Raw genomic sequence first — 25,847 nt, forward strand, 5'->3', positions numbered from 1 at the left:
TAATTAACATGAAACAAACACAACAGGAGGGTTAAGAAATAAAACATAAAAATATATATGTTCATATATGTATTTTTTATGTATTTTTTACTATCGTCACAATACACGTCAAGTATTACGTCACATCCGGTTTGGGGGGAAGTGGCGCATAGGTCTGTCTGCGAAATCTGTCCCCTGTGTTATTATTGTTGGCAAAAGAGCATCTGCGTACACTGTAAAGTCGTGTACACAACGTTTGCTACCATCCTTTCGAAAACTTTACAATAATGCCGTCGGGAAAAAACTTTAGAAGGAGAAGAGAAAGCTCTTCGGATGAAGAGGAAGACGAGATAACAGCTGAAGTTAGGTAACGTTTGAGACGTTTTCAATATAGCTTACCTTAGTTAGCCACGACGTGTATGATGGCTAGCTTCTAGTTGGCTAATGACTTCGATTGCCAGATAGCAGTTCTTCCTGTTCTTGATATTGACACTAGTCAAATCTTTTTCTCTCTACTCAGATCGAAACTGGACGAAGCTAAAGAACTTCAGAGTTTACGGAAAAGACAGACTGGAGTTAGGTAGGTAAAGTTTACAGTTAAACAGCACAACAGCTGTTGTGTACATTAGCTAATTGCACTTAGCTAGAAGTGTATATCACAGCTAGCTATGCAATAATATTTGATTATCAACATTTATTTTTTAAAAGACTAAATTGGGTTTTCAGCCAAATTACAGGCTCATAACTTGGTTTGCTGCTATAAAGCCAAGGGATGCGGCTGGATAAATTTAATCATTATCTCAGTCCATGAGATAGACATAATAGCTTTAATCATAGTTTGTTTACAAACACTCAAATGTGCAAGCTTATTGTGTTAAGATGGAGTAAGACAGTTACTTACGCCTACTGGGGCATGTACAATTTAGCATATATTCAAAAAAAAATAAACAGGCATATTATAAAATTACTTTAATAGTTGAGAAATTGTACCTTAACGAAACTGAAAAGTTCTGATTAACTTTCTGTTATGTTGTACTATTCAGCGTGGCCGCATTGTTGGAGGGGGAGAAACTTCGCTTGGACGAAGGGGGTGATGTATGTTTTTTCCCCTTGTTTACAGTGTTATTGTTCAGTAGTTGATACATTGAATGTGTTTGTTTCTGCTTCAAACATCTTATACTAACTACATTCTTCTCAACTTTCATTGCTCAACAGAATGACCCTTTTAAATTGAAGACGGGGGGCGTTGTTGACATGAAAAAAGTTAAAGACCGGGCCAGAGACATGTAAGCTTTTATTGCTACCAGTTTGAGTCTTTTAAAGTGTGTAAGACCAAGTTTTTGTCAGTATTTATGGTGTGTCTCTTCTCCACCTTCAGGACCGATGACGACACAGGGGACCTTAATCTGGGCACCTCTTTCTCTGCCGAGACCAACAGACGAGATGAAGATGCAGACATGTATGTTATCAACAAACCTCTGCAAAGCAAACATTTTATTTGATTTTATTAGGATCCCCATTAGCTGACGCCATACGGAAAATACATTAAACAAAAAAACTCAAAACATAAATGTCCTCTCTCTCAACTGCGTTTATTTTCAGCAAACTTGTGTAAATATTTGTATGAACATAAGATTCAGCAGCTGAGACACAAACTGAACATGTACCACAGACATGTGACTAACATAAACAGAATAATGTGTCTCTGAACAAAGGGAGGGTCAAAATCAAAAGTAACAGTCAGTTTCTGGTGTGGCCACCAGTTGCATTAAGTACTGCAGTGTATTTCCTCCTCATGGACTGTAACAGATTTACCAGTTCTTGCTGTGAGATATTACCCCACTCTTCCACCAAGGCACCTGCAAGTTCCCGGACATTTCTGTGGGAAATGGCCCTAGCCCTCACCCTCCGACCCAACAGGTCCCAGACGTGCTCAATGGGATTGAGATCCAGGCTCTACATTGGCCATGGCAGAACACTGACATTCCTGTCTTGCAGGAAATCACGCACAGAACAAGCAATATGCCTGGTGGCATTGTCATGCTGGGGGGGTCAGGTCAGGATGAGCTTGCAGGAAGGGTACCACATGAGGGAGGAGGATGTCTTCCCTGTAACCGCATAGCGTTGAGATTGCCTGCAATGACAACAAGCTCAGTCTGATGATGCTGTGACACACCGCCCCAGACCATGACGGACCCTCCAAATCGATCCCGCTCCAGAGTACAGGCCTCGGTGTAACACTCATTCCTTCCACGATAAATTTGAATCCGACCATCACCCCTGGTGAGACAAAACCGCGACTTGTCAGTGAAGAGCACTTTTTGCCAGTCCTGTCTGGTCCAGCGACGGGTTTGTGCCCATAGGCGACGTTGTTGCCGGTGATGTCTGATGAGGACCTGCCTTACAACAGGCCAGTTTTTGCTGTGAGCCCTCAGTCCAGCCTCTCTCAGCCTACTGCGGTCAGTCTGAGCACTGATGGAGGGATTGTGCATTCCTGGTGTAACTCGTGGCCCTGGCAATGAATTGCTGCCCATCTGCAGTCCTCATGCCTCCTTGCAGCATGCCTAAGGCACGTTCACGCAGATGAGCAGGGACCCGTGGCATCTTTCTTTTGGTGTTTTTCAGAGTCTGTAGAAAGGCCTCGTGTCCTAAGTTTTCAGAACTGTGACCTTATTGTCTACCGTCTGTAAGCTGTTAGTGTCTTAGTGACCATTCCACAGGTGCATGTTCTTTAATTGTTTGTGGTTCATTGAACACGCATGGGAAACAGTGTTTAAACCCTTTACAATGAAGATCTGTGGATTTTTACTAATTATCTTTGGAAGACAGGGTTCTGAAAAAGGGACTCATCTTGTCTGATGGTCTCACTGATGTCTCAGTTCACAATTGAAGTTCTATATTTTGCTGTATATTTTTAAATGTTCTCCCCCCGACTAGGATGAAGTACATTGAGACAGAGCTGAAGAAGAAGAAGGGCTTGGTGGAAGCGGAGGAGCAGAAGGTAAAAGTGAAGAACGCTGAGGACCTCCTGTACGAACTGCCGGAGAACATCCGAGTCAACTCGGCCAAGAAGACTGAAGAGATGTTGTCCAATCAGATGCTGAGTGGGATCCCCGAAGTTGACCTTGGCATTGAGTGAGTAGCCAGGGTCTCAATGTTTCTGCAGCTGAATACACCAAGAGTGTTTCCCCTAGGAGTTGTTTTTTTGCTCTTGTTAAATCTGTATTCATGTCTGTAGCAACTATAGCAATGTCTCGTAATCTTACCACAACAAATCCAGTGACTGAAAACCTTGCACAACAGCTGTGTTTGTTTAGCACATCTTGAAGCTTAGATAAAGAGCATTATTTCAGATTTTTGTTTTTCAGTGCTAAGATAAAGAACATCATCTTCACAGAGGAGGCCAAGGCCAAGCTGCTACAGGATCAGAGGAACAAGAAGAAGGACAACGGTACCTCCTTTGTCCCCACCAACATCGCTGTCAACTACGTCCAGCACAACCGCTGTGAGTTCTGTTCGTGTCATCTGATACCTGCTTCACACTACAGGGCAGACCCGAACAGTGGTGGATGCGTAACCAGGCCAGCCCAGTACAGCTAGGCTTGACTCCGTAGCATGACATCAAATCACGTCCACCTGTTTTACACATGCTGGTCTGTCAGCCTTTAACTGTGTGAATATCTTTTGTTCCAGTCTACCGTGAAGACGTGAACGCCCCACAGAGACACCACAACAGACACAAACCAAAGGAGCCAGAGGCCAGGCCGCTTCGTGTGGGTGACACAGAGAAACCAGGACCAGAGGGTAAGAGAAGAATCCACACAACTGCATCAACCACTACAGACCAGAGGATATATACAAACATATTGCTAGAGAGAAGCTAATACTGATAGCATAACACAGTATCTGAGATGAAAACATTTGTATATTTTTAGCTGAAATATTAGAGAATACACCTATTAGAGACGTTAACTATCAATCTGCTCTCATGTCTCTTCCAGCTGTGGAACCAGCCAACCATCGTAAGAGGCCTAACAACGAGAAGGCCACGGACGACTACCACTACGAGAAGTTCAAGAAGATGAACCGTAGATACTGAGGATAGATTTGCCCTTTGACTGGAATTTGGATAATCTCCATTGAACATGATTTTTAGTCTAGGGCTAGGCTTAGTTTTTCCTTGAGAAAAAAAATCTATGCCCATTTGTATAAATAGCCCCTTCTGCTTTTTGTTTCCATCTTTTGTTGTTTTGTCTCGGACTCGATTGATGTAGTGTATTCTATCAATAGCATGTGAAATGTCATACATCTGAATTATTTGATGTCATTCCATCCTTGGTTTTTACAATAAATGTTCTCTTTGTCATTTGTCAGAACAATACCAGTAGTAATAGCTGACTATTTTTGGATTGTTCCAGAAATCTTTTTTTTAAGATTAGAGACAGGCTTGAGTTTATAATGGTGTTTTATTCACTTATCTAATTCTTCATGCAAATATTACAAAAACAATGCTACAAAAGATATCCAAGAACATAACATCCATACACTTGCCTGACATGCAGTCTTATGGTCATACATTTAGACAAGTTAACCAAAATAAAGAAATTGGCTTCAGTAATGCACCATGTTTCTGCCACTGGGGTAACTGAAATGTCTTTCGAACTAAATCTCAACAGGTGTATGTAATGGGGATATTAGACAAGGCAAAAACAAATCTTGGTTAGATTTTCGGGAGACACAGTTTTAAAGTGGTTTGGGCCAGCTAAGTCTTCACACTAGTTGCATTAAGCATTATCTGTAATCTTGTCCAAATTTAACTTGAAAAAAAAAATAACATACTCTATCCATTTGGTCGGATACCTTGCTACAGAGCTTACAGCATTTATAAACTATCGGAGAAGCAACCTTAGATGGATTACCATTATTGATTAATTAAAGTATGGGTGATATTTGTGCAGTTGGAGTGTAACGTTAGCTTATCAACAGTGTTCATCATACTGATCCCTTGTAATCTGAAAGTATACAGAGGAATACCCTTGAAACATTAAAGGTCTTCAGTTTTGCTTGCCCCCCATTTCCACCAGACACACTGACAGTGGAAGACTTGTCATACTGTACATGGATAGACTATGATACATTAACACTAATCTACGTACCACTGAGAATATGAGTGACAGTGTTAGAGGGAGAGGTCCATTCTACATCTATATGTGGTCTGCTTTAGGGCTTGTCTGCCGCGGCAGTGGTCCCGTGTCCGTTGAGGTGGTGTTTGGGGGTGGTCTCCTGGGAGGCAGGTCCGTCTGTGTCCTCCTCGACCCCCTGGGCTGACCCGGAGGTGGCGCCCCCGTCCGGGGACGCCCAACTGTCCCAACGCCAGTAGGCCTCACACAGGGGCAGGTCGGTACTGTCCCACTGACCGTAGCTTTACCAGAACAAAAACCATAGAGGGGCATAGAATCAGCAAAGCACAGAGAAGAGAGGTGTGTGTCTGACACATCTGGTAGAGTACAGACACACACCTGCATTAAAGAGACAGACATAGGAATGATGCACAGGAAACAGCAGTATGAAGTACAAGCTTAAGCTCTAAAAGGATTCCAGAGGAATGTCAGCTAGTGTCTGGTGCTGTGACTATTTCCCTAAATAAATGTCTGTAGTCTTTCATTCCTCTTCGTCTTCGCTATTAACAGCTGCAATGCAGTCTTAAAGATGGTAAACTGGATACTTTCATTGCTTGTTTTGTTTCCATTTCCACATGCAACACAATCAATGAAACATGACCTGGAGCAAAGGGTCAATGAGTAGGTAAAAATCTGTCGATGTGCCCTTGAGCAAGGCATGTAACACTAATTGCGTCTGCTAAATGCCTCAAATGTAAACGTAGAGTTGGGTCATCTGTAACTGACTGTTAGATACACTAGCTGTTGGTATTAGGGTTGTTGCGATACAAGTAATGTGATACTCTGAAGTATCGTGGGAAGGAATCAAAACAAAACATGACGCGTACTGTATTTCCTGAGGAAAACAGTCCTAATGTCAGAAACCAGCAGCCTGATGTTGTCACCCAGAATCCCATGTTTCTTTTCCAAGCTAAAGCACACTATATGTCACATACAGTGGGTTTTTAAAGGACCAAAGAGTTTAGTCTGCTTTGTGTTTTCCTTTTTGCCAAGGAAAATCAAGTATAATAGTATCACAATACTGGTGTCGTGACAACCCTAGTTTGTATCACCTAGCTGTGTAATCTTACCCCCAGAAGTGCATTAGATCCTGATGCAGGGCAAAGAACAGGAAATGCACAGGCAAAGAAAAAGAAGGGATACAACACCTTGCATGCTGAAAAGCAGCATCTAGAGACAGCTAGATTTTTCACAGTTAAATAAATTAGACAGAAAATTACATTGTTTTGTCTCTAGTTTATTTTTCAGTGTTTATAAAGATAAAATACTTGGTCTATGCCAATGAGATATATATATATACACACACACACACACACACACACACTATATGACCAATAGAGGGCGCTGTGTTGAAGCCACCGTGCCTCCATCTTGACATGCCCCTCCCACCAGTGTAAAAAATGGAATAGAAATGCATTTTTTTAATGTTTACATTTGTTTTTGCCACATTTATTCTATTACAGATACCTTAATGCATACTTTTACATTATATTGTGAGCTATTTTTTTCCTTACAAAGTATAATTTTGGGAGATTACTAATGTTACTGTCGCAACTACAACAACAAAAACGCTTAAATACATGCAATTTTGTCCTTGAAAATGTAATTTAAACACTGTAGAATTCCATTCATTCCTATGGAGGACTGCTCTTACTGGGCAGTGCAAATATGGCCGACCGGTGGCTTCAAAGCCTCTCAATGGTCAATAGATTGCATCAGCAATCCAGGGTTTATATACATCATTGGTCTATGCAGGTGACAGACACAGACTAAATACATATTACCATAGTTGATGTGTGTGCAACAGTGCATGCTTTGTGAACACAGTTTCCACGGTTACTGGCTTGGTCAATTGTCAGATACAACACTGGATTCCGTTCAATGCAAAGTTTCTGGAACCCTCAGAGATTAGATTTATCGAGCACTTTCCAGTATAAAATTCAATAGAAAATAAATAACACAAATGCCTGTGTGTTGGTTAATGGACCTATATGTTCACAATTTATAATTAGGGTTATAAATGCATAATACTTTTGCTTGTAGAAATGATCTTACAGTGATTTTGTAATTAAAGCATAGTTTTTCCTTCTTCATTAGATTCCAAGTATTTTGCAATGAAAGCATTTTTAAAACATGTTTTTTCTTACATTTCCCTTCCTGAGCCGTTTGCTCTGAGTTAACACAAATCTTTCAATTACATGATTGAATAGTTTACTAAAGGATCTTATCCACATTTCAGCACACAACTACACCCACTCTCCAGTCCACAAATACTGACTGTAAAGCTTAAGAATGTGTTACCTAGATACCTATAAACGGTATACAGTTGAAGTCGGAAGTTTGCATACACCTTAGCCAAATACATTTACAATTACTGACATTTAATCCTAGTAAAAATTCCCTATTTTAGGTCAGTTAGGATTAGAGGTCGACCGATTATGGTTTTTCAACGCCGAAACCGATTGTTGGAGGACCAAAAAAAAGCAGATAACGATTAATCGGCTGATTTTTATTTTCTATTTATTCGTAATAATGACAATTACAACAATACTGAATGGACACTTATTTTAACTAAGTATAATACATCAATAAAATCAATTTAGCCTCAAATAAATAATGAAACATGTTCAATTTGGTTTAAATAATGCAAAAACAAAGTGTTGGAGAAGAGAGTAAAAGTGCAATATGTGCCATGTAAGAAAGCTAACGTTTACGTTCCTTGCTCAGAACATGAGAACATATGAAAGCTGGTGGTTCCTTTTAACATGAGTCTTCAATATTCCCAGGTAAGACGTTTTAGGTTGTAGTTATTATAGGAATTATAGGACTATTTCTCTCTATACCATTTGTATTTCATATACCTTTGACTATTGGATGTTCTTATAGGCACTTTAGTATTGCCAGCGTAACAGTATAGCTTCCGTCCCTCCCCTCGCCCCAGGAACACATCGACAACAGTCACCCTCGAAGCATCGTTACCCATCGCTCCACAAAAGCCACAGCCCTTGCAGAGCAAGGGGAACAACTACTTCAAGGTCTCAGAGAGAGTATCGTCACCGATTTAAATGCTATTACCAAGCACCCCGCTAACTAGCTAGCCATTTCACATCAGTTACAACAGCCTAATCTCGGGAGTTAAACAGCGCAATGCTTGAAGCACAGCGAAGAGCTGCTGGCAAGCGCACGAAAGTGCTGTTTGAATGAATGCTTACGAGCCTGCTGCTGCCTACCACCGCTCAGTCAGACTGCTCTATCAAATATCAAATCATAGACTTAATTATAACATAATATCACACAGAAATACGAGCCGTAGGTCATTAATATGGTCAAATCCGGCGACCTGGTTAGCGCGCACTGTGCCCAGCCCGCCACAGGAGTCGCTAGTGCGCGATGAGACAAGGATATTCCTACCGGCCAAACCCTCCCTAACCCGGACGATGCTAGGTCAATTGTGCGTTGCCCCATGGACCTCCCAGTCGTAAATGCGCTTTTGTTAAATCATCCCCCATTTGGCGAAGTTGGCTGTCTTTGTTAGGAAGAAATGGTCTTCACACAGTTCGCAACGAGCCAGGCGGCCCAAACTGCTGCATATACCCTGACTCTGTTGCACAGAACAGAAGATAAGTGACACAATTTCCCTAGTTAAAAGAAATTAATGTTAGCAGGCAATATTCACTAAATATACAGGTTTAAAAATATATACTTGTGTATTGATTTTAAGAAAGGTGTTGATGTTTATGGTTAGGTACATTGGTGCAACGACAGCGCTTTTTTTTTCACGAACGCACTTGTTAAATCACCCGTTTGGCGAAGTAGGCTATGATTTAATGATAAATTAACAGGCACCGCATCGATTATGCTCAACGCAGGACAAGCTAGATAAACTAGTAATATCATCAACCTGTGTAGTGATTATGTTAAGATTGATTGTTTTTATAAGATACATTTAATGATATCTAGCACCTTACCTTGGCTCCTTGCTGCACTCGCATAACAGGTAGTCAGCCTGCCACACAGTCTCCTCGTGGAGTGCAATGTAATCGGCCATGATCAGTGTCCAAAAATGCAGATGACCGATTGTTATGAAAACATGAAATTCGGCCATTCCGATTAATCGGTCGACCTCTAGTTAGGATCACCACTTTATTTTAAGAATGTGAATTTCAGAATAATAGAGAGAATAATTTCTTTCAGCTTTTATTTCTTTCATCACATTCCCAGTGGGTCAGAAGTTTACATACACTTACACTCAATTAGTATTTGGTAGCATTGCCTTTAAATTGCTTAACTTAGGTGAGCGTTTTGGGTAGCCTTCCACAAGCTTCCCACAATAAGTTGGGTGAATTTTGGCCCATTCCTCCTGACAGAGCTAGTGTAACTGAGTAGGTTTGTAGGCATCCTTACTTTTTCAGTTCTACTCACAAATTTTCTATAGGATTGAGGTCAGGGCTTTGTGATGGCCACTCCAATACCTTGACATTTTTCCACAACTTTGGAAGTATGCGTGGGGTCAATGTCCATTTGGAAGACCCATTTGCAACCAAGCTTTAACTTCGTGACTGATGTCTTGAGATGTTGCTTCAAAATATCCACACAATTTTCCTGCCTCATGATGCCATCTATTTTGTGAAGTGCACCAGTGCCTCCTGCAGCAAAGCACCCCCACAACATGATGTTGCCACCCCCGTGCTTCACGGTTGGGATGTTGTTCTTCGGCTTGCAAGCCTCCCCCTTTTTCCTCCAGACATAACGATGGTCATTATGGCCAAACAGTTCTATTTTTGTTTCATTAGACAAGAGGACATTTCTCCAAAAAGTACAATCTTTGTCCCCATGTGCAGTTGCAAACCGTAGTGTGGCTTTTTTTATGGCGGTTTTGGAGCAGTGGTTTCTTCCTTGCTGAGTGGCCTTTCAGGTTATGTCGATAAAGGACTCGTTTTACTGTGGATATAGATACTTTTGTACCGGTTTCCTCCAGCATCTTCACAAGGTCCTTTGCTGTTGTTATGGGATTGATTTGCACATTTCGCAACAAAGTACGTTCATCTCTAGGAGACAGAACGCGTCTCCTTCCTGAGCGGTATGACGGCTGCATGGTCCCATGGTGTTTATACTTGCGTGCTATTGTTTGTTCAGATGAACGTGGTACCTTCAGGCGTTTGGAAATTGCTCCCAAGGATGAACCAGACTTGTGGAGGTCTACCATTTTCTTTCTGAGGTCTTGGCTGATTTCTTTTGATTTTCCCATGATGTCAAGCAAAGAGGCACTGAGTTTGAAGGTAGGCCTTGAAATACATCCACAGGTACACCTCCAATTGACTCAAATGATGTCAATTTTCTGGAATTTTCCAAGCTGTTTAAAGGCACAGTCAACTTAGTGTAGGTAAACCTCTGACCCACTGGAATTGTGATACAGTGAATTATAAGTGAAATAATCTGTCTGTAAACAATTGTTGGAAAAATTACTTGTGTCATGCACAAAGTAGATGTCCGAACCAACTTGCCAAACCTATAGTTTGTCAACAAGAAAGTGGTTGTGGAGTGGTTGAAAAATGAGTTGTAATGACTTCAACCAAAGTGTATGTAAACTTCCGACTTCAACTGTATGTTCTCTCAATCATCAGCCTATTACAAACAACTGAGGAAGAATATAGCAACTAGATACACTACATGACCAACAGTAAGTGGACACCTGCTCGTTGAACATCTCATTCCAAAATCATGGGCCTTAATATGGAGTTGGTCCGCACTTTGCTGCTATAACAGCTTCCACTCTTCTGGGAGGTTTTCCACTAGATGTTGGAACATTGCTGCGGGGACTTGCTTCCATTCAGCCACAAGAGCATTACTGAAGTCGGGCACTGATGTTGGGTGATTAGGCCTGACTTGCAGTCAGCGTTCCAATTCATCACAAAGGGGTTCGATTGGGTTGAGGTCAGGGCTTTGTGCAGGCCAGTCAAGTTCTTCCACACCGATCTCAAGAAACCATTTCTGTATGGACCTCGCTTTGTGCACGGGTGCTTTGAGATGCTGAAACAGGAAAGGGCCTTCCCCAAACTGTTACCACAAAGTTGGAAGCACAGAATTGTCTAGAATGTCATTATATGCTGTAGCATTGAGATTTCCCTCCACTGGAACTAAGGGGCCTAGCCCAAACCATGAAAAACAGTCCCAGACAAGTATTCCTCCTCAACCAAACTTTACAGTTGGTACTATGCATTCGGGCATGTAGCGTTCTCCTGTCATCCACCAAACCCAGATTCATTCATCGGACTGACGAATGGTGAAGCATGATTCATCACTCCAGAGAACGCATTTCCAATGCTCCAGACTCCAATGGCGGCAAACCTTACAGCACTCCTGCCGGCGCTTGGCATCGCGCATGGTGATCTTAGGCTTGTGTGCGGCTGCTCGGCCATGGAAAGCTGACGTTGCTTCCAGAGGCAGTTTGGAACTCGGTAGTGAGTGTTGCAAACGAGGACAGACGCTCTACGCACTTCATCATTCTGCGGTCCCGTTCTGTGAGCATGTGTGGCTACCACTTCGCGGCTGAGCCGTTGTTGATCCTAGACGTTTCCACTTCACAATAACAGCACTTACAGTTGACAGGGAGCAGCTCTAACAGGGCAGAAATATAATGAACTAACATGTTGGAAAGTTGGAATCCTATGGCGGTGCCATGTTGAAAGTCACTGAGCTCGAGTAAGGCCATTCTACTGCCAATGTTTGTCTATGGAGATTGCATGGCTGTGTGCTCGATGTTATAAACCTGTCAGCAACAGGTGAGGCTGAAATAGCAGAAACCACAAATTTGAAGGGGTGTCCACATACTTTTGTATATATAGTGTACACTAGGACCACACTTATGATTGGGTATAACATTTACCATGTTGAGACCTACAATCTATCATACATGAGGATATAAAAAAAAACGTCCAGAGGCATTACAGACAAGGCACATAATTTTAAACCAAATGAGATTAGATTCATTATGGTGAATGTACTGCAAAATAACTTTGCCCATAGATCAACCATCTATTTTGCTGTTAAAACCAGCATTTGGATATTCTATTGAAGTTGACGCAATACACAGAGACACTAAAGGACTAATGGCGATGACTCATGTGGTGGGGTAAGATAAACCCTTCATAAGGCACGACAGTGAGGGGGACTAGGGGCTATAAGTCAAGATAGAGTGGATCAACCGAACCTTGACTGTGCAGTATGAGCCTACTTGTACCTGGAGGAGTAATATTCTTCCTCTAGCTCGTACAGGTCGATGGCGATCTCGTCACGGAGCGAGGTGAGCTTCTTGTCGCACTCCTCCTGCAGCGAGCGCAGCTGCTGGTTCTGCAGGCTGATGGCCTCGTTGACCGAAGGGAAGTCGTTGAGGATCAGGAACTGTTTCAGGTCCGACACTAGCTTCATCAGGGACTCGCCCGCACGCACCTTCAGACACAACAACAAACCACTGGGATTATCACTGGTGCTTTTGCCTTGTAACATGCACTCAATACAGGGTCATGTTCATTATGCAACAAATGTGGAAGAAACAGACTGAAACAGGGTGGGACTACCTGAAATTGTTGAATAAGAAACGCTCATTTGAGTTTTCTGTTCCAAAATGTTTTCAAATGTTTTCCATTGCAGGCCCAAATGAACATGACCCAGGATTGAATTCCAACTCAACCATTAAGTTCCCTAAGCAAGGGGTTTAAAGTTGAAGGAAAGCTCTCCTAGTCTCTAGGGAGTCTTGCTGGCATGTACTTACAATGTTGGCTGCTCTGACGTGCATCTCATAGTGGTCCTGCTCAGCCTGTGTAGCCCGAGAGACCTGTGTCTCGTCCTCTACCTGGAGCAAAACAACACAACACATTTTGGTTGAACAGAAGAGATAGAATGACTTTATGGGTTAAACCGTCATTCTTTCAGTAAAAAAAACATTAGGAAAAAACTCCTTTGTCTGTTTCTCTCTTTCGCTCACATAGAAAAACACACAGTCTCACACACTCAAATGTGATCGCATGATCTCTCTCACACACAAACACACAAACACACACACACACACAATACCGTAACGTTACAGCTACCTTTGCGGTTTTTATGATTTCCGTGAGGTTATCTAGAATGGACCTGATATCATCCTTCAGTCTTTTGTTGTAGTTCTGAAGAAGACTCTCCTTGCTTTGAGGGAGCGCTCTTTGATTGGCCATCGTATTCAGGAATGTAAACAAACCCCTAAAAGCAAATAAAGGAGATACATAACATTCAAAATACCCCCACGTTATACTGTAGTTAGCCAGCAAAATAAAACGGCATGGCATTGCTAGCGCACATCATCAAATGCAATGTCTTGACTTCTTCGTCTTCTTTGGGATTGGTTTGGCGGATCACATTCCAACTTTTAGGTGCATACCCTGGCACCTATTGTACCGGAGTGTGAGGATAGTCACAACCTACCTACGTTAAATTACGGCAATACAAAATTGGGGGAGATTAAAATGACCCTGACAACTATTAGCCCCCACAAAAAAACACTACCTAATTCCACTATTTAACCCTATCTTACCCTTCTCCAGGCCAATGGTCTGGGAGGACAGAGCACTATCACTCAATATTCCCTGCAACTCTTCTGCAGTAAAATATCACAATCAAATCAAATTGTATTGGTCACATACATATATTTAGCAGAAGTTATTGCGGGTGTAGCGAAATGCCTGTATTCCTAGATCCAACAGTCCCAAGTACTTCTCTGCAGCTGTTTTCTGTGACTTACGTTCCATTTCTGCCGTACAGTTGACAACCATGGCTATGAATACTAAAAAACCCACCTTACGAAGCACATTTTATTCCCATAACGCTTTATTGGTCTCTGCCTACTCACAGGAATCTTCTCAGAATCCCTCACCCTGTACCCATCTTCCTCTACCACTCTCTTCATTGCTTCCGCATACAACACTTTCTGTACTGCTCTAACCCTGGCAACCTCAACATGCCTTTCTCTCACAGGACACCTCCAATCTCCAGCGCCATAAGCCAATGTCTTGACTTTTTACACTTGACAGTGACGTCGCATTCATGAATGCCAGGAGAAGCCAGGCTTCCCCCCCCCCAAAAAATAAATAAAAATAAAAATACAATTATTTGTCTTTTGTCTCTCTGTGTTTCATAATTTTCCTTCAATTCGCAAGAGGCTGAATGTACTGTATCTCACTGGAGAAAGCAAAACAGTGCCCCTGTCTGGCCAGTAGCATTCAATGCAAGGGAAGCCAGCGAGCATTTGGTTAATAAAAAAAATAAAAAATAATAGCCAATCAGCATTGACCTAAACTGAGTGCGCTCAACTGTGAATAGTCCTGAAAATAGTCCAAAATAAAGGGTCAAGGGAAGCCAGTTTGTATTTCACGTCACTGCTGTCAATTCGCGTCTACTAGTTGTGTTTTTGTCTTCCCGTGGCTAGCTAGCTAAAATGGTCCCTTTCCTATATTAGGCATGGGTGGAGATAGGGATTTGATTCTGATCCAACCATTAATTCAAAAGTTATAGTAATATGGTATACATAACACAAGCACTAATTTTATCTTTGTATGGTGTAGTAATATTTAGCTGTTTTATGGGATAACTCGGATTAGAGGTCGACCGATTAATCGGAATGGCCGATTAATTAGGGCCGATTTCAAGTTTTCATAACAATCAGAAATCGGTATTTTTGGACACCGATTTGGCTGTTTTTTGACACCTTCATTTAATCTTTATTTAACTAGGCAAGTCAGTTAAGAACACATTCTTATTTTCAATGACGGCCTTGTTAACTGCCTTGTTCAGGGGCAGAACGACAAATTTTTACCTTGTCAGCTCGGGGATTCAATCTTGCAACCTTACAGTTAACTAGTCCAACGCGCTAACCACCTGCCTCTCATTGCACTCCACGAGGAACATGCCTGTTACGCGAAAGCAGCAAGCCAAGGTAAGTTGCTAGCTAGCATTAAACTTATCTTATAAAAAACAATCAATCAATCAATCATAATCACTAGTTAACTACACATGGTTGATGATATTACTAGTTTATCTAGCGTGTCCTGCGTTGCATATAATCGATGTGGTGCGTATTCGTGAAAAAGGACTGTCCTTGCTCCAATGTGTACCTAACCATAAACATCAATGCCTTTCTTAAAATCAATACACAGAAGTATATATTTTTAAACCTGTGTATTTAGCTAAAAGAAATCCAGATTAGCAGGCAATATTAACCAGGCGAAATTGTGTCACTTCTCTTGCATTCATTGCACGCAGAGTCAGTGAATATGCAACAGTTTCGGCCGCATAATTTGCCAGAATTTTACGTAATTATGACATAACATTGAAGGTTGTGCAATGTAACAGGAATATTTAGACTTATGGATGCCACCCTTTAGATAAAATACGGAACGGTTCCGTATTTCACTGAAAGAATAAACATCTTGTTCGAGATGATAGTTTCCGGATTCGACCATATTAATGACCTACGGCTCGTATTTCTGTGTGTTATTATGTTATAATTAAGTCTATGATTTGATAGAGCAGTCTGACTGAGCGATGGTAGGCACCAGCAGGCTCGTAAGCATTCTTTCAAACAGCACTTTCGTGCGTTTTGCCAGCAGCTCTGCGCAATGCTTCAAGCATTGCGCTGATTATGACTTCAAGCCTATCAACTCCCGAGATTAGGCTGGTTAACCGATGTGAAATGGCTAGCTAGTTAGAGGGGAGCGCGCTAATAGCATTTCAAATGTCACTCGCTCTGAGAATTGGAGTGGTTGTTCCCCTTGCTCTGCATGGGTAACGCTGCTTCGAGGGTGGCTGTTGTCGATGTGTTCCTGGTTCGAGCTCAAGTAGGAGCGAGGAGAGGGACGGAAGCTATACTGTTACACTGGCAATACTAAAGTGCCTGTAAGAACATCCAATAGTCAAAGGTATATGAAATACAAATGGTATAGAGAGAAATAGTCCTATAATTCCTATAATAACTACAACCTAAAACGTTTTACATGGGAATATTGAAGACTCATGTTAAAAGGAACCACCAGCTTTCATATGTTCTCATGTTCTGAGCAAGGAACGTAAACGTTAGCTTTCTTACATGGCACATATTGCACTTTTACTCTCTTCTCCAACACTTTGTTTTTGCATTATTTAAACCAAATTGAACATGTTTCATTATTTATTTGAGGCTAAATTGATTTTATTGATGTATTATATCAAGTTAAAATAAGTGTTCATTCGGTATTGTTGTAATTGTCATTATTACAAATAAATAAATAAAAATTGGCCAATTAATCGGTATCGGCTTTTTTTGGGGGTCCTCCAATAATCGGTAACGTAAACTCACCTCATTCCGTACAAATGTGCGCAACCGCAACATTCAAATGAGGCTACAAAGAAGTCTAATGGGACTGTAACGACTGTGTTGACGTCAAAATCGGGAGTATGAACTTCTATTCAAGCGTTGATCGACATGGTAATGGCTCTATAGTATTGGAGAAAAGTTGAAAAAAACGGACCCTCCGTGACATCTTGACGTGTCATGTCGTAACGTACAGTACGCATAAAGAAACTATTTCTGTCTTACAATCTCTCTCCACCAGGTGTAGCACTTCTATCATAATTTAAAAACAAGAAAAGGACAGTGGTGGGGTAAGGGGGATACATAGTCATTTTTTTTGTCATCATTGCATGCGATCATCATTCTCAAAGCAGCTGTTTACTTCTAAGATCACTTTAGCACCGCCCTAAAAACCAGATTCAAATTCGACACAAACCTTCAAATAGGTATGTAATGACACATTATATGAACTCTATAGTGTTTTATTTACATTTTAGAGGTGATAAGGTGATACGTTGGACAAATCGAGTGACATTTTTTTCTCCACACAACATCTCTCCTTCTCACTATCACGCATTAGTTTCGCTTCCCCACCCGCCATTTTTAAAAAGACCCGACGGGCTCATTGCCTGCTTGAATTATGCAGAAACGTGCAGGGTTTAGGTCATGTAATTGATTCTGTTGGAAAAGGGATAAATTGTGCTTTACAATGGTATTGACATTACAGTTGATCTGGAAGTATGCTGCTAGGCGACCTAAACTGGAACATGCTTAACACCCCGGCCATCCTACAATCTAAGCTTGATGCCCTCAATCTCACACAAATTATCAATGAACCTACCAGGTACCTCCCCAAAGCGTTAAACACGGGCACCCTCATAGATATCATCCTAACCAACTTGCCCTCTAAATATACCTCTGCTGTCTTCAACCAAGAACTCAGCGATAACCGTCTCATTGCCTGCATCCGTAATGGGTCAGCGGTCAAACAACCTCCACTCATCACTGTCAAACGCTCCCCGAAACACTTCAGCGAGCAGGCCTTTCTAATCGACCTGGCCGGGGTATCCTGGAAGGATATTGATCTCATTCCGTCAGTAGAGGATGCCTGGTTATTTTTTTAAATGCCTTCCTAACCATCTTAAATAAGCATGTCCCATTCAAGAAATTTAGAACCAGGAACAGATATAGCCCTTGGTTCTCCCCAGACCTGACTGCCCTTAACCAACACAAAAACATCCTATGGCGTTATGCATTAGCATATGCAGCTGTTCAGGGAAGCTAGAAACCATTATACTCAGGCAGTTAGAAAAGCCAAGGCTAGCTTTTTCAAGCAGAAATTTGCTTCCTGCAACACTAACTCAAAAAAGTTCTGTGACACTGTAAAGTTCATGGAGAATAAGAACACCTCCTCCCAGCTGCCCACTGCACTGAAGATAGGAAACACTGTCACCACTGATAAATCCACTATAATTGAGAATTTCAAAAAGCATTTTTCTACAGCTGGCCGTGCTTTCCACCTGGCTACTCCTACCCCAGTCAACAGCACTGCACCCCCAGCAACTCGCCCAAGCCTTCCCTATTTCTCCTCCTCCCAAATCCAGTCAGCTGATGTTCTGAAAGAGCTGCAAAATCTGGACCCCTACAAATCAGCCGGGCTAGACAATCTGGACCCCTTCTTTCTAAAATTATCTGCCGAAATTGTTGCCACCCCTATTACTAGCCTGTTCAACCTCTCTTTCGTGTCATCTGAGATTCCCAAAGATTGGAAAGCAGCTGCGGTCATCCCCCTCTTCAAAGGGGGGACACTCTTGACCCAAACTGCTACAGACCTATATCTATCCTACCATGCCTTTCTAAGGTCTTCGAAAGCCAAGTCAACAAACAGATTACCGACCATTTCGAATCTCACCATACCTTCTCTGCTATGCAATCTGGTTTCAGAGCTGGTCATGGGTGCACCTCAGCCACGCTCAAGGTCCTAAACAATATCTTAACCGCCATCGATAAGAAACATTACTGTGCAGCCGTATTCATTGATCTGGCCAAGGCTTTCGACTCTGTCAATCACCACATCCTCATCGGCAGACTCGACAGCCTTGGTTTCTCAAATGATTGCCTCGCCTGGTTCACCAACTACTTCTCTGATAGAGTTCAGTGTATCAAATCGGAGGGTCTGCTGTGCGGACCTCTGGCAGTCTCTATGGGGGTGCCACAGGGTTCAATTCTTGGACCGACTCTCTTCTCTGTATACATCAATGATGTCGCTCTTGCTGCTGGTGAGTCTCTGATCCACCTCTACGCAGACGACACCATTCTGTATACTTCTGGCCCTTCTTTGGACACTGTGTTAACAACCCTCCAGGCAAGCTTCAATGCCATACAACTCTCCTTACGTGGCCTCCAATCGCTCTTAAATACAAGTAAAACGAAATGCATGCTCTTCAACCGATCGCTGCCTGCACCTGCCCAACATCACTACTCTGGACGGCTCTGACTTAGAATACGTGGACAACTACAAATACCTAGGTGTCAGGTTAGACTGTGAACTCTCCTTCCAGACCCACATCAAACATCTCCAATCCAAAGTTAAATCTAGAATTGGCTTCCTATTTCGTAACAAAGCATCCTTCACTCATGCTGCCAAACATACCCTTGTAAAACTGACCATCCTACCAAACCTCGACTTTGGCCATGTCATTTACAAAATAGCCTCCAATACCCTACTCAACAAATTGGATGCAGTCTATTACAGTGCAATCCGTTGTCACCAAAGCCCCATATACTACCCACCATTGCGACCTGTACGCTCTCGTTGGCTGGCCCTCGCTTCATACTCGTCGCCAAACCCACTGGCTTCATGTCATCTATAAGACCCTGCTAGGTAAAGTCCCCCCTTATCTCAGCTCACTGGTCACCATAGCATCACCCACCTGTAGCACGCGCTGCAGCAGGTATATCTCTCTGGTCACCCCCAAAACCTATTCTTTCTTTGGCCGCCTCTCCTTCCAGTTCTCTGCTGCTAATGACTGGAACGAACTACAAAAATCTCTGAAACTGGAAACACTTATCTCCCTCACTAGCTTTAAGCGCCAACTGTCAGAGCAGCTCACAGATTACTGCACCTGTACATAGCCCACCTATAATTTAGCCCAAACAACTACCTCTTTCCCTACTGTATATATTTTGCTCCTTTGCCCCCATTATTTTTTATTTATACTTTGCACATCCTTCCACTGCAAATCTACCATTCCAGTGTTTTACTTGCTATATTGTATTTACTTTGCCACCATGGCCTTTTTTTGCCTTTACCTCCCTTATCTCACCTCATTTGCTCACATCGTATATAGACTTGTTTAAACTATATTTTTGACTGTATGTTTGTTTTACTCCATGTGTAACTCTGTGTCGTTGTATCTGTCGAACTGCTTTGCTTTATCTTGGCCAGGTCGCAATTGTAAATGAGAACTTGTTCTCAACTTGCCTACCTGGTTAAATAAAGGTGAAATAAAATAAATAAATAAAAATTACATTTTGGGGCGCTAGAATAAGGGCAATTGTACGGACCAAGGCGAAGTACGAGTTTGCGTTATCGGCGTTGAAAAATCATAATCGGTCGACCTCTAACTCGGATAACTCATTGTTGTGTTCCTGGCCTGAGAGGATAGAAGGCTAATGTTAACTAGCTAACGTTTCACATGAAAGTAAGTCAGACAAGCGAGCTAGCATTTTAGCCAGGTAGCCTAAGATAACCCAAAATAAATGCCTGTACTGTATGACAGCGTGATAGACAGTTTCGCCATCATGAAAGAGCGGCGGATGACATAAGCTTCCTCTACAAGTAGGGTGAGTCAACATGTTTTTCTACTTTCACGAATGCGTTTGTAACGTGCAATATGCTTTGTGGACTTCACCGGACAGAGGTTGCGCTCCAGTTTTGTGATAAAGGTGTGGTTGAATTTATTCTGCCACCGTGTCTTCTTATTGTCTCGGCCTTTAGACCTGTATATCACGGGTGCAAGGCATATTAACTAACACTATTTTTAGAGCAAACAACGCAATTATCACAACGCTTAAGTTGTAATCAGGTTTTTTTCTGGCTTCGCCAGTGATTGTACCCACGCACCCACCGCTACTGCTACTTGCAGAAATGAAGAGAAATCGATTAACTCAACCACAAATCGTCAATACTGAGGTCATCTATTTGTGCATGGTATATACAGTTCTATATCAATTATAAAACATCACCTACCTCCTAATACATTGTTGAAAAGTATTATTTATGAAAATAGAAAGGTGCACATCCCGTTCAAAATCACCACAGCCGTCGATTGTTTATGACGTCACATAAATGTATCGCGGTACTTAAATTACCCACAATCCATGGATCTTCCTTTCTGTCTGATCCAACATGGTGAGTGTACGGGTATTTTATTTCGGGGGGGAAATCTAGATGTTTTCATCCCTCGTCATCTTCTTTCTAAAGCTGTGATATCTGATAAACGTTATAGTAGTATGGTATACATAACACAAGCACCAATTTAATATTTGAATGGTGTGGTAATATTTAGCTGTTTTATCGGATAACTCATGAATTGGCAGTGATATTGCCGGTGACGTTATCCACACGGGACCTCTTAGTACAGCATTTTAATTAATGTATTCGGAGTCCGACTGTGCGGCTGAAATGCAGTGTATGCACGTATAAACCGCTTCACGCTTGTGGCGGGTAGTGTACAAGACTAGTAAAAGACTAGATGGACAACCAAGTAGTAGGCCTAACCTCGCTTCAGCCCGTTTTGCTAACCAACTACGGTGCCTGCCCTCTTGCAGTCACTTCGCATAGACAAGGGGATACTGGCCTTGTGTAATGTTACATCAAATTGTCAAATGCCTGTTTGGATAGTTAACGAGTGATGTAAATTAATAGTTTGGTTGGATTACTTAGCTGGCTTGCTATCCATAACTAACCTTACCTCGCAGTAAAGTTTGTGTTGATTAACCAACTTGCATGTCACGATGTGTAGCTTCCTTTGAACTTTTCGTTATAACCACGGAACAGTCTTTGTTTTCTGGCTTTTGCTGTGATGCTTTGAATTTCTTCAACTGAATATTATATGTGGATTAAAAACAAACGTTTTAACCCTGAGCTAAAGCCACACTATTGTTTAAATGTCTTTGAATAAACTGTCATGTATGCTGACCAGTCTACTTTTTTAAAAACAGCCTAAAGGCAAGAAGTCTAAGGGGAAGAAGGTGGCACCAGCCCCTTCGGTGGCCAAAAAGCACGAGGCCAAGAAAGTGGTCAACCCCCTGTTTGAGAAGAGGCCAAAGAACTATGGCATTGGTGCGTAAAGTGAACCTTTCAGGATTTGTATTTGATTTATAGTAACTGTTCTGTCTTGCCTGTGCAGATGATGTAAAGAATATTTGCTATCTTAACAACAATGCAGACAACCCACCAAGATCGCTGATGCACTTCTTCCATGACTATAGTGGCTTTTGACTTTTCTGATTACGCAGTACTGATTGGATGCACTAATCTCCCATGTTTGTTCATAGGTCAGGACATCCAGCCAAAGCGTGATTTGACACGCTTTGTGAAATGGCCCCGTTACATCCGCCTGCAGAGGCAGCGCTCCATCCTGTACAAGCGTCTGAAGGTCCCCCCAGCGATCAACCAGTTCACCCAGGCACTAGACCGCCAGACTGGTACTTCTCATTGCATGCATTTATCAATTTTGCTGTTGATTTGTGTATTGTTTGTGGGTAATTTTTTCTGGGTCTTGAATGAATTATTTTGTGGGGTATTTTGCAGATGATGTGAATAATATTTGCTATCTGAACAGCAATGTTGACATCCCACCAAGATCACTGATGCACCTTAGAAGACCCTAAAATTATCCGTGTGGATCTCTAACTTGAGACATTTTGAGTCGCAGGTCATGTTTTCTGTTATGTCCCAGAGACAGTTAATGTACTGGTTTTCTATTTCCCTCACAGCCACACAGCTGTTCAAGCTGGCCCACAAGTACAGGCCGGAGACCAAGCAGGAGAAGAAGCAGAGGCTGCTGGCCCGCGCTGAACAGAAGGCTGCTGGAAAGGGAGACACCCCAACAAAGAGGCCACCTGTTCTCCGTGCAGGTGAGGCAGATATTGAGGTCTTTTGAAAGAAAATAAATTATACATACTTTGGCGTTGATGCAATGATGTTTGAATTTCTTCACCTGAAACAATCATGTAGTTTTATTGAGCTTTTTAACCCTGAGCATAAGCCGTGAATTGTTTGACTATTTCAACAACTGTTGAATGTGGGTTTGATATCAATGTTGAATTCTCTCATAGGTGTGAACACTGTCACCACTCTGGTGGAAAGCAAGAAGGCCCAGCTGGTGGTCATTGCCCACGATGTGGACCCTATTGAGGTAAGACAACTGAACTTGGTAGGCTTGTTTCTTGCTGTATGGGTTCGCTTTAGCAGGCTGTTATTACTTGTGGGCATATGTGGTCATTTGCAATGATGCTTGAATTTCTTCACCTGAATCCTCTATGTGGATCAAAACATACGAGCTTTTTAATTCTGAGCGAAGACCGCTGCCCTGTATTGTAGTTGAGAAGGCACAGCCAGAAATGTGTTGTCCACAGATATTGATACTAGTCATTTTTCTTGTCTCCTCTGTAGCTGGTAGTCTTTCTGCCTGCTCTGTGTCGCAAGATGGGCGTCCCTTACTGCATTGTCAAAGGCAAGGCCAGGCTGGGAAGACTGGTGCACAGAAAGACCTGTACCTCAGTCGCCTTCACACAGACAAACCCGTGAGTAGCAAGTGGCAAAGCCAAACATTGATGCACTGAGGCCTACCTCTAAGTTGCACTTGTGCTCTTTTTAAAAATATATGAAATCCTTTTGGCGATGATGTATGAATTTCTTCAACTGAACAACCGTGTGGCTTTATGAGCTTTTTAACCCTGAGCCAAAGGTTTACGAGCAGTTCACCTGGATGTCAATTGTACTTTGGCGATGCACTGACATGTTCCTACTTTTTCAGTGAAGACAAAGGTTCCCTTGCCAAGCTGGTGGAAGCCATCAAGACCAACTACAATGACCGATATGAGGAGGTGAGTGGCCAGTCTGATCAGCTACCGTTTTGTCAATATTGACTAGTAGTCAAGCCACACTGTTTCTGGGTCCTGAAGATGGATGGATTTTCTTGTGGGTTCATTTTTGGCTTTTGCAGATGGGAATGAATATTTGCTGTCTTAACAGCAATGCTGACACCCACCAACAATATTGATGAAATTAGCTTAACCTTTCTATCGCAGGGGTTCCACTAACGGAACACCTCAACAACATTCCGCTGAAAATGAAGTGTGCGAAATTAAACAATATTTTTGGGAAATATGTAACTTTCACACATTAACAAGTCCGACACAGTAAATCAAAGAAACATCTTGTTAATCTACCCATCGTGTCAGATTTAAAATAAAAAATGAAATAACAATGCTTTACAGCTAAAGCACAACATATGTTAGATCACCACCAAGGCGAAGAAACACACAGCCATTTTTCCAGCCAAAGATAGGAGTCAACAAAAAGCAGAAATATAGATAAAAATTAATAACTAACCTTTGATCTTCATCAGAACATAGAACATCATGTTACACAATACATGTATGTTTTGTTCGATTATGTGCATATTTATATCCAAAAACCTGTTAATATTGGCGCCTTACGTGCAGTAATGTTTTTGTTCCAAAACATCCTGTGATTTTTGCAGAAATACTAATAATACACATTGATAAAAGATACAACTGTTATTCACAGAATTAAAGAGACTTATCCTGAATGCAACCGCGGTGTCAGATTTTTAATTTAAAAAAAAAATGTAATACGAAAAAACCATCATCTGAGAACGGTGCTCAGAACCCAAAACAACCAGGGGAATAGCTGCCATTTTGGAATCAAAAAAGTTAAACACCATAAATATTCACTTACCTTGCTCTTCATCAGAAGGCACTCACAGGAATCCCAGGTAGACAATAAATGACTTTGTTCCATGTATGTCCAAATAGCCACTTGTTGTTAGCGTGTTCAGCCCAGTAATCCATCTTCATGAGGCGTGAGCATTTCATCCAGACAAAAACTTAAACTTCTGTTACAGTCCTTTTTAGAAACATGTCAAACGATGTATGGAATCAATCGTTAGGATGTTTAACATAAAACATCAATAATGTTACACTCGGGGGGGTTCCTTTGCCTTCAGATAAAGCACTGGAACGCGAGGTAACTCTGTCGGGAGCTCGCGTCATGACAGAGGCACTATGCTAGACCACTGACTCAAACAGGTCTCATGAGCCCCTCCTTTATGGTAGAATCCTCACTCAAGTTTCAAAAGACGGTTGACATCTAGTAGAAGTGCAACCTCATCCATATCTCAATTTGTACTTGGTGAGCCAAGCTTTGAAAAACTACAAACCTCAGATGTCCCACTTCCTGGTTGATCTTCTCTCAGGTTTTTGCCTGCCATATGAGTTCTGTTATACTCAATCATCATTCAAACAGTTTTACAAACTTCAGTGTTTTCTATCCAATAATAATATGCAAATATTAGCATCTGGGACAGAGCAGGAGGAAGTTCACTCTGGGCACGCTATTCATCCAAAAGTGAAAATGTTGCCCCCTATCCCCAAAAAAACGTGTATTTAACTTGAGGGGGATCTAGCTTAAAGCACATGAGTCACCACTTTGTCTCCCTGAACTGACTTAATTTAACCTGGTTCCCACTAAATGAACTCATGACAATGTGCTTCCTCTTCTAGATCCGTCGTCACTGGGGAGGTGGTATCATGGGTCCGAAGTCCACAGCCCGTATTGCCAAGCTGGAGAAGGCTAAGGCCAAGGAACTGGCCACCAAGCTCGGATAAATTGTTTGATATCAAAATAAATGTCTCAAGAAATATGCTCTTGTTTTTTGTCCAAGGAGAACCCCTATGTTATGCATGTGAACCTTAAATGGATATTGTGCTGATCACATGAGTTTCAAATGTCAACGGTAGTGGCACATTTTGTATGTGTATTGAAACTATAAAATAAATGATCATACACCATTGGTGCCAATCATGTTTAACATATTGGTATGATTTCTGATGCCAGGAGAACTACCTGGACAAAAAGTGGGACTACTGGTGCTCCTCGGTGTATTACACTTGCTGACCTAAGGCCACTGTTGGTGGTGCAACAAGGTGGCATTACCCAGCAGAAACATTGTGTGTGCTTTACTTGAAATAGCACAGCTCAGGCCTGAATATATTTAAACCACCCAATCATAACA

At 41.9% G+C, this 25,847-nt stretch overlaps 3 protein-coding genes and 6 non-coding genes across 10 annotated transcripts; 8 read left to right on the forward strand and 1 right to left on the reverse strand.

The window, feature by feature from the left end:
• The first annotated feature begins 147 nt into the window (after window positions 1-147).
• lg20h9orf78 (linkage group 20 C9orf78 homolog) lies at window positions 148-4,360 on the forward strand. Its single transcript, XM_024381756.2, has 9 exons — window positions 148-346; window positions 500-559; window positions 1,023-1,074; window positions 1,195-1,265; window positions 1,358-1,438; window positions 2,917-3,114; window positions 3,348-3,484; window positions 3,673-3,783; window positions 3,981-4,360. The coding sequence occupies exons 1-9, from the start codon at window positions 267-269 to the stop codon at window positions 4,076-4,078; spliced, it is 888 nt and encodes a 295-aa protein (XP_024237524.1). The 5' UTR covers window positions 148-266; the 3' UTR covers window positions 4,079-4,360.
• Window positions 4,361-4,426: 66 nt separating this feature from the next.
• On the reverse strand, window positions 4,427-20,882 carry med22 (mediator complex subunit 22). 2 transcript variants are annotated; one of them, XM_024381761.2, is made up of 5 exons: window positions 20,771-20,882; window positions 13,250-13,397; window positions 12,931-13,011; window positions 12,400-12,608; window positions 4,427-5,401 (listed from the first exon to the last, which is right to left on the reverse strand). In XM_024381761.2, exons 2-5 carry the CDS (start codon window positions 13,370-13,372, stop codon window positions 5,200-5,202), a joined length of 615 nt encoding a protein of 204 aa, XP_024237529.1. In that variant the 5' UTR covers window positions 13,373-13,397; window positions 20,771-20,882; the 3' UTR covers window positions 4,427-5,199. The 2 variants fall into 2 exon arrangements, with proteins under 2 accessions (XP_024237529.1, XP_024237530.1); XM_024381762.2 differs by lacking the exon at window positions 4,427-5,401 and having other exon boundaries at window positions 11,354-12,608.
• Window positions 20,883-21,597: 715 nt separating this feature from the next.
• On the forward strand, window positions 21,598-21,672 carry LOC112220423. The gene has a single exon (XR_002948857.1). It is a non-coding gene; the product is annotated as a small nucleolar RNA SNORD36 (small nucleolar RNA).
• Window positions 21,673-21,738: 66 nt separating this feature from the next.
• Window positions 21,739-25,623, forward strand: rpl7a (ribosomal protein L7a; the record flags this gene model as incomplete). Its single annotated transcript, XM_024381396.2, has 7 exons — window positions 21,739-21,865; window positions 22,081-22,230; window positions 22,522-22,662; window positions 22,864-22,943; window positions 23,201-23,331; window positions 23,565-23,634; window positions 25,336-25,623. Coding segments are annotated over 7 exons (804 nt in total), but the record flags the coding sequence as incomplete, so codon positions are not given.
• On the forward strand, window positions 21,928-21,996 carry LOC112220426. Its single transcript, XR_002948860.1, has one exon. It is a non-coding gene; the product is annotated as a small nucleolar RNA SNORD24 (small nucleolar RNA).
• LOC112220427 lies at window positions 22,332-22,400 on the forward strand. Its single transcript, XR_002948861.1, has one exon. It is a non-coding gene; the product is annotated as a small nucleolar RNA SNORD24 (small nucleolar RNA).
• On the forward strand, window positions 22,720-22,791 carry LOC112220421. The gene has a single exon (XR_006079497.1). It is a non-coding gene; the product is annotated as a small nucleolar RNA SNORD36 (small nucleolar RNA).
• Window positions 23,031-23,107, forward strand: LOC112220445. Its single transcript, XR_002948879.1, has one exon. It is a non-coding gene; the product is annotated as a small nucleolar RNA SNORD36 (small nucleolar RNA).
• LOC112220422 lies at window positions 23,424-23,493 on the forward strand. Its single transcript, XR_006079498.1, has one exon. It is a non-coding gene; the product is annotated as a small nucleolar RNA SNORD36 (small nucleolar RNA).
• Window positions 25,624-25,847: the final 224 nt, after the last annotated feature.

This window comes from Oncorhynchus tshawytscha, linkage group LG20, assembly GCF_018296145.1.
Source record: "Oncorhynchus tshawytscha isolate Ot180627B linkage group LG20, Otsh_v2.0, whole genome shotgun sequence".
In the NCBI taxonomy this organism is placed as follows: Eukaryota; Metazoa; Chordata; class Actinopteri; order Salmoniformes; family Salmonidae; genus Oncorhynchus; species Oncorhynchus tshawytscha.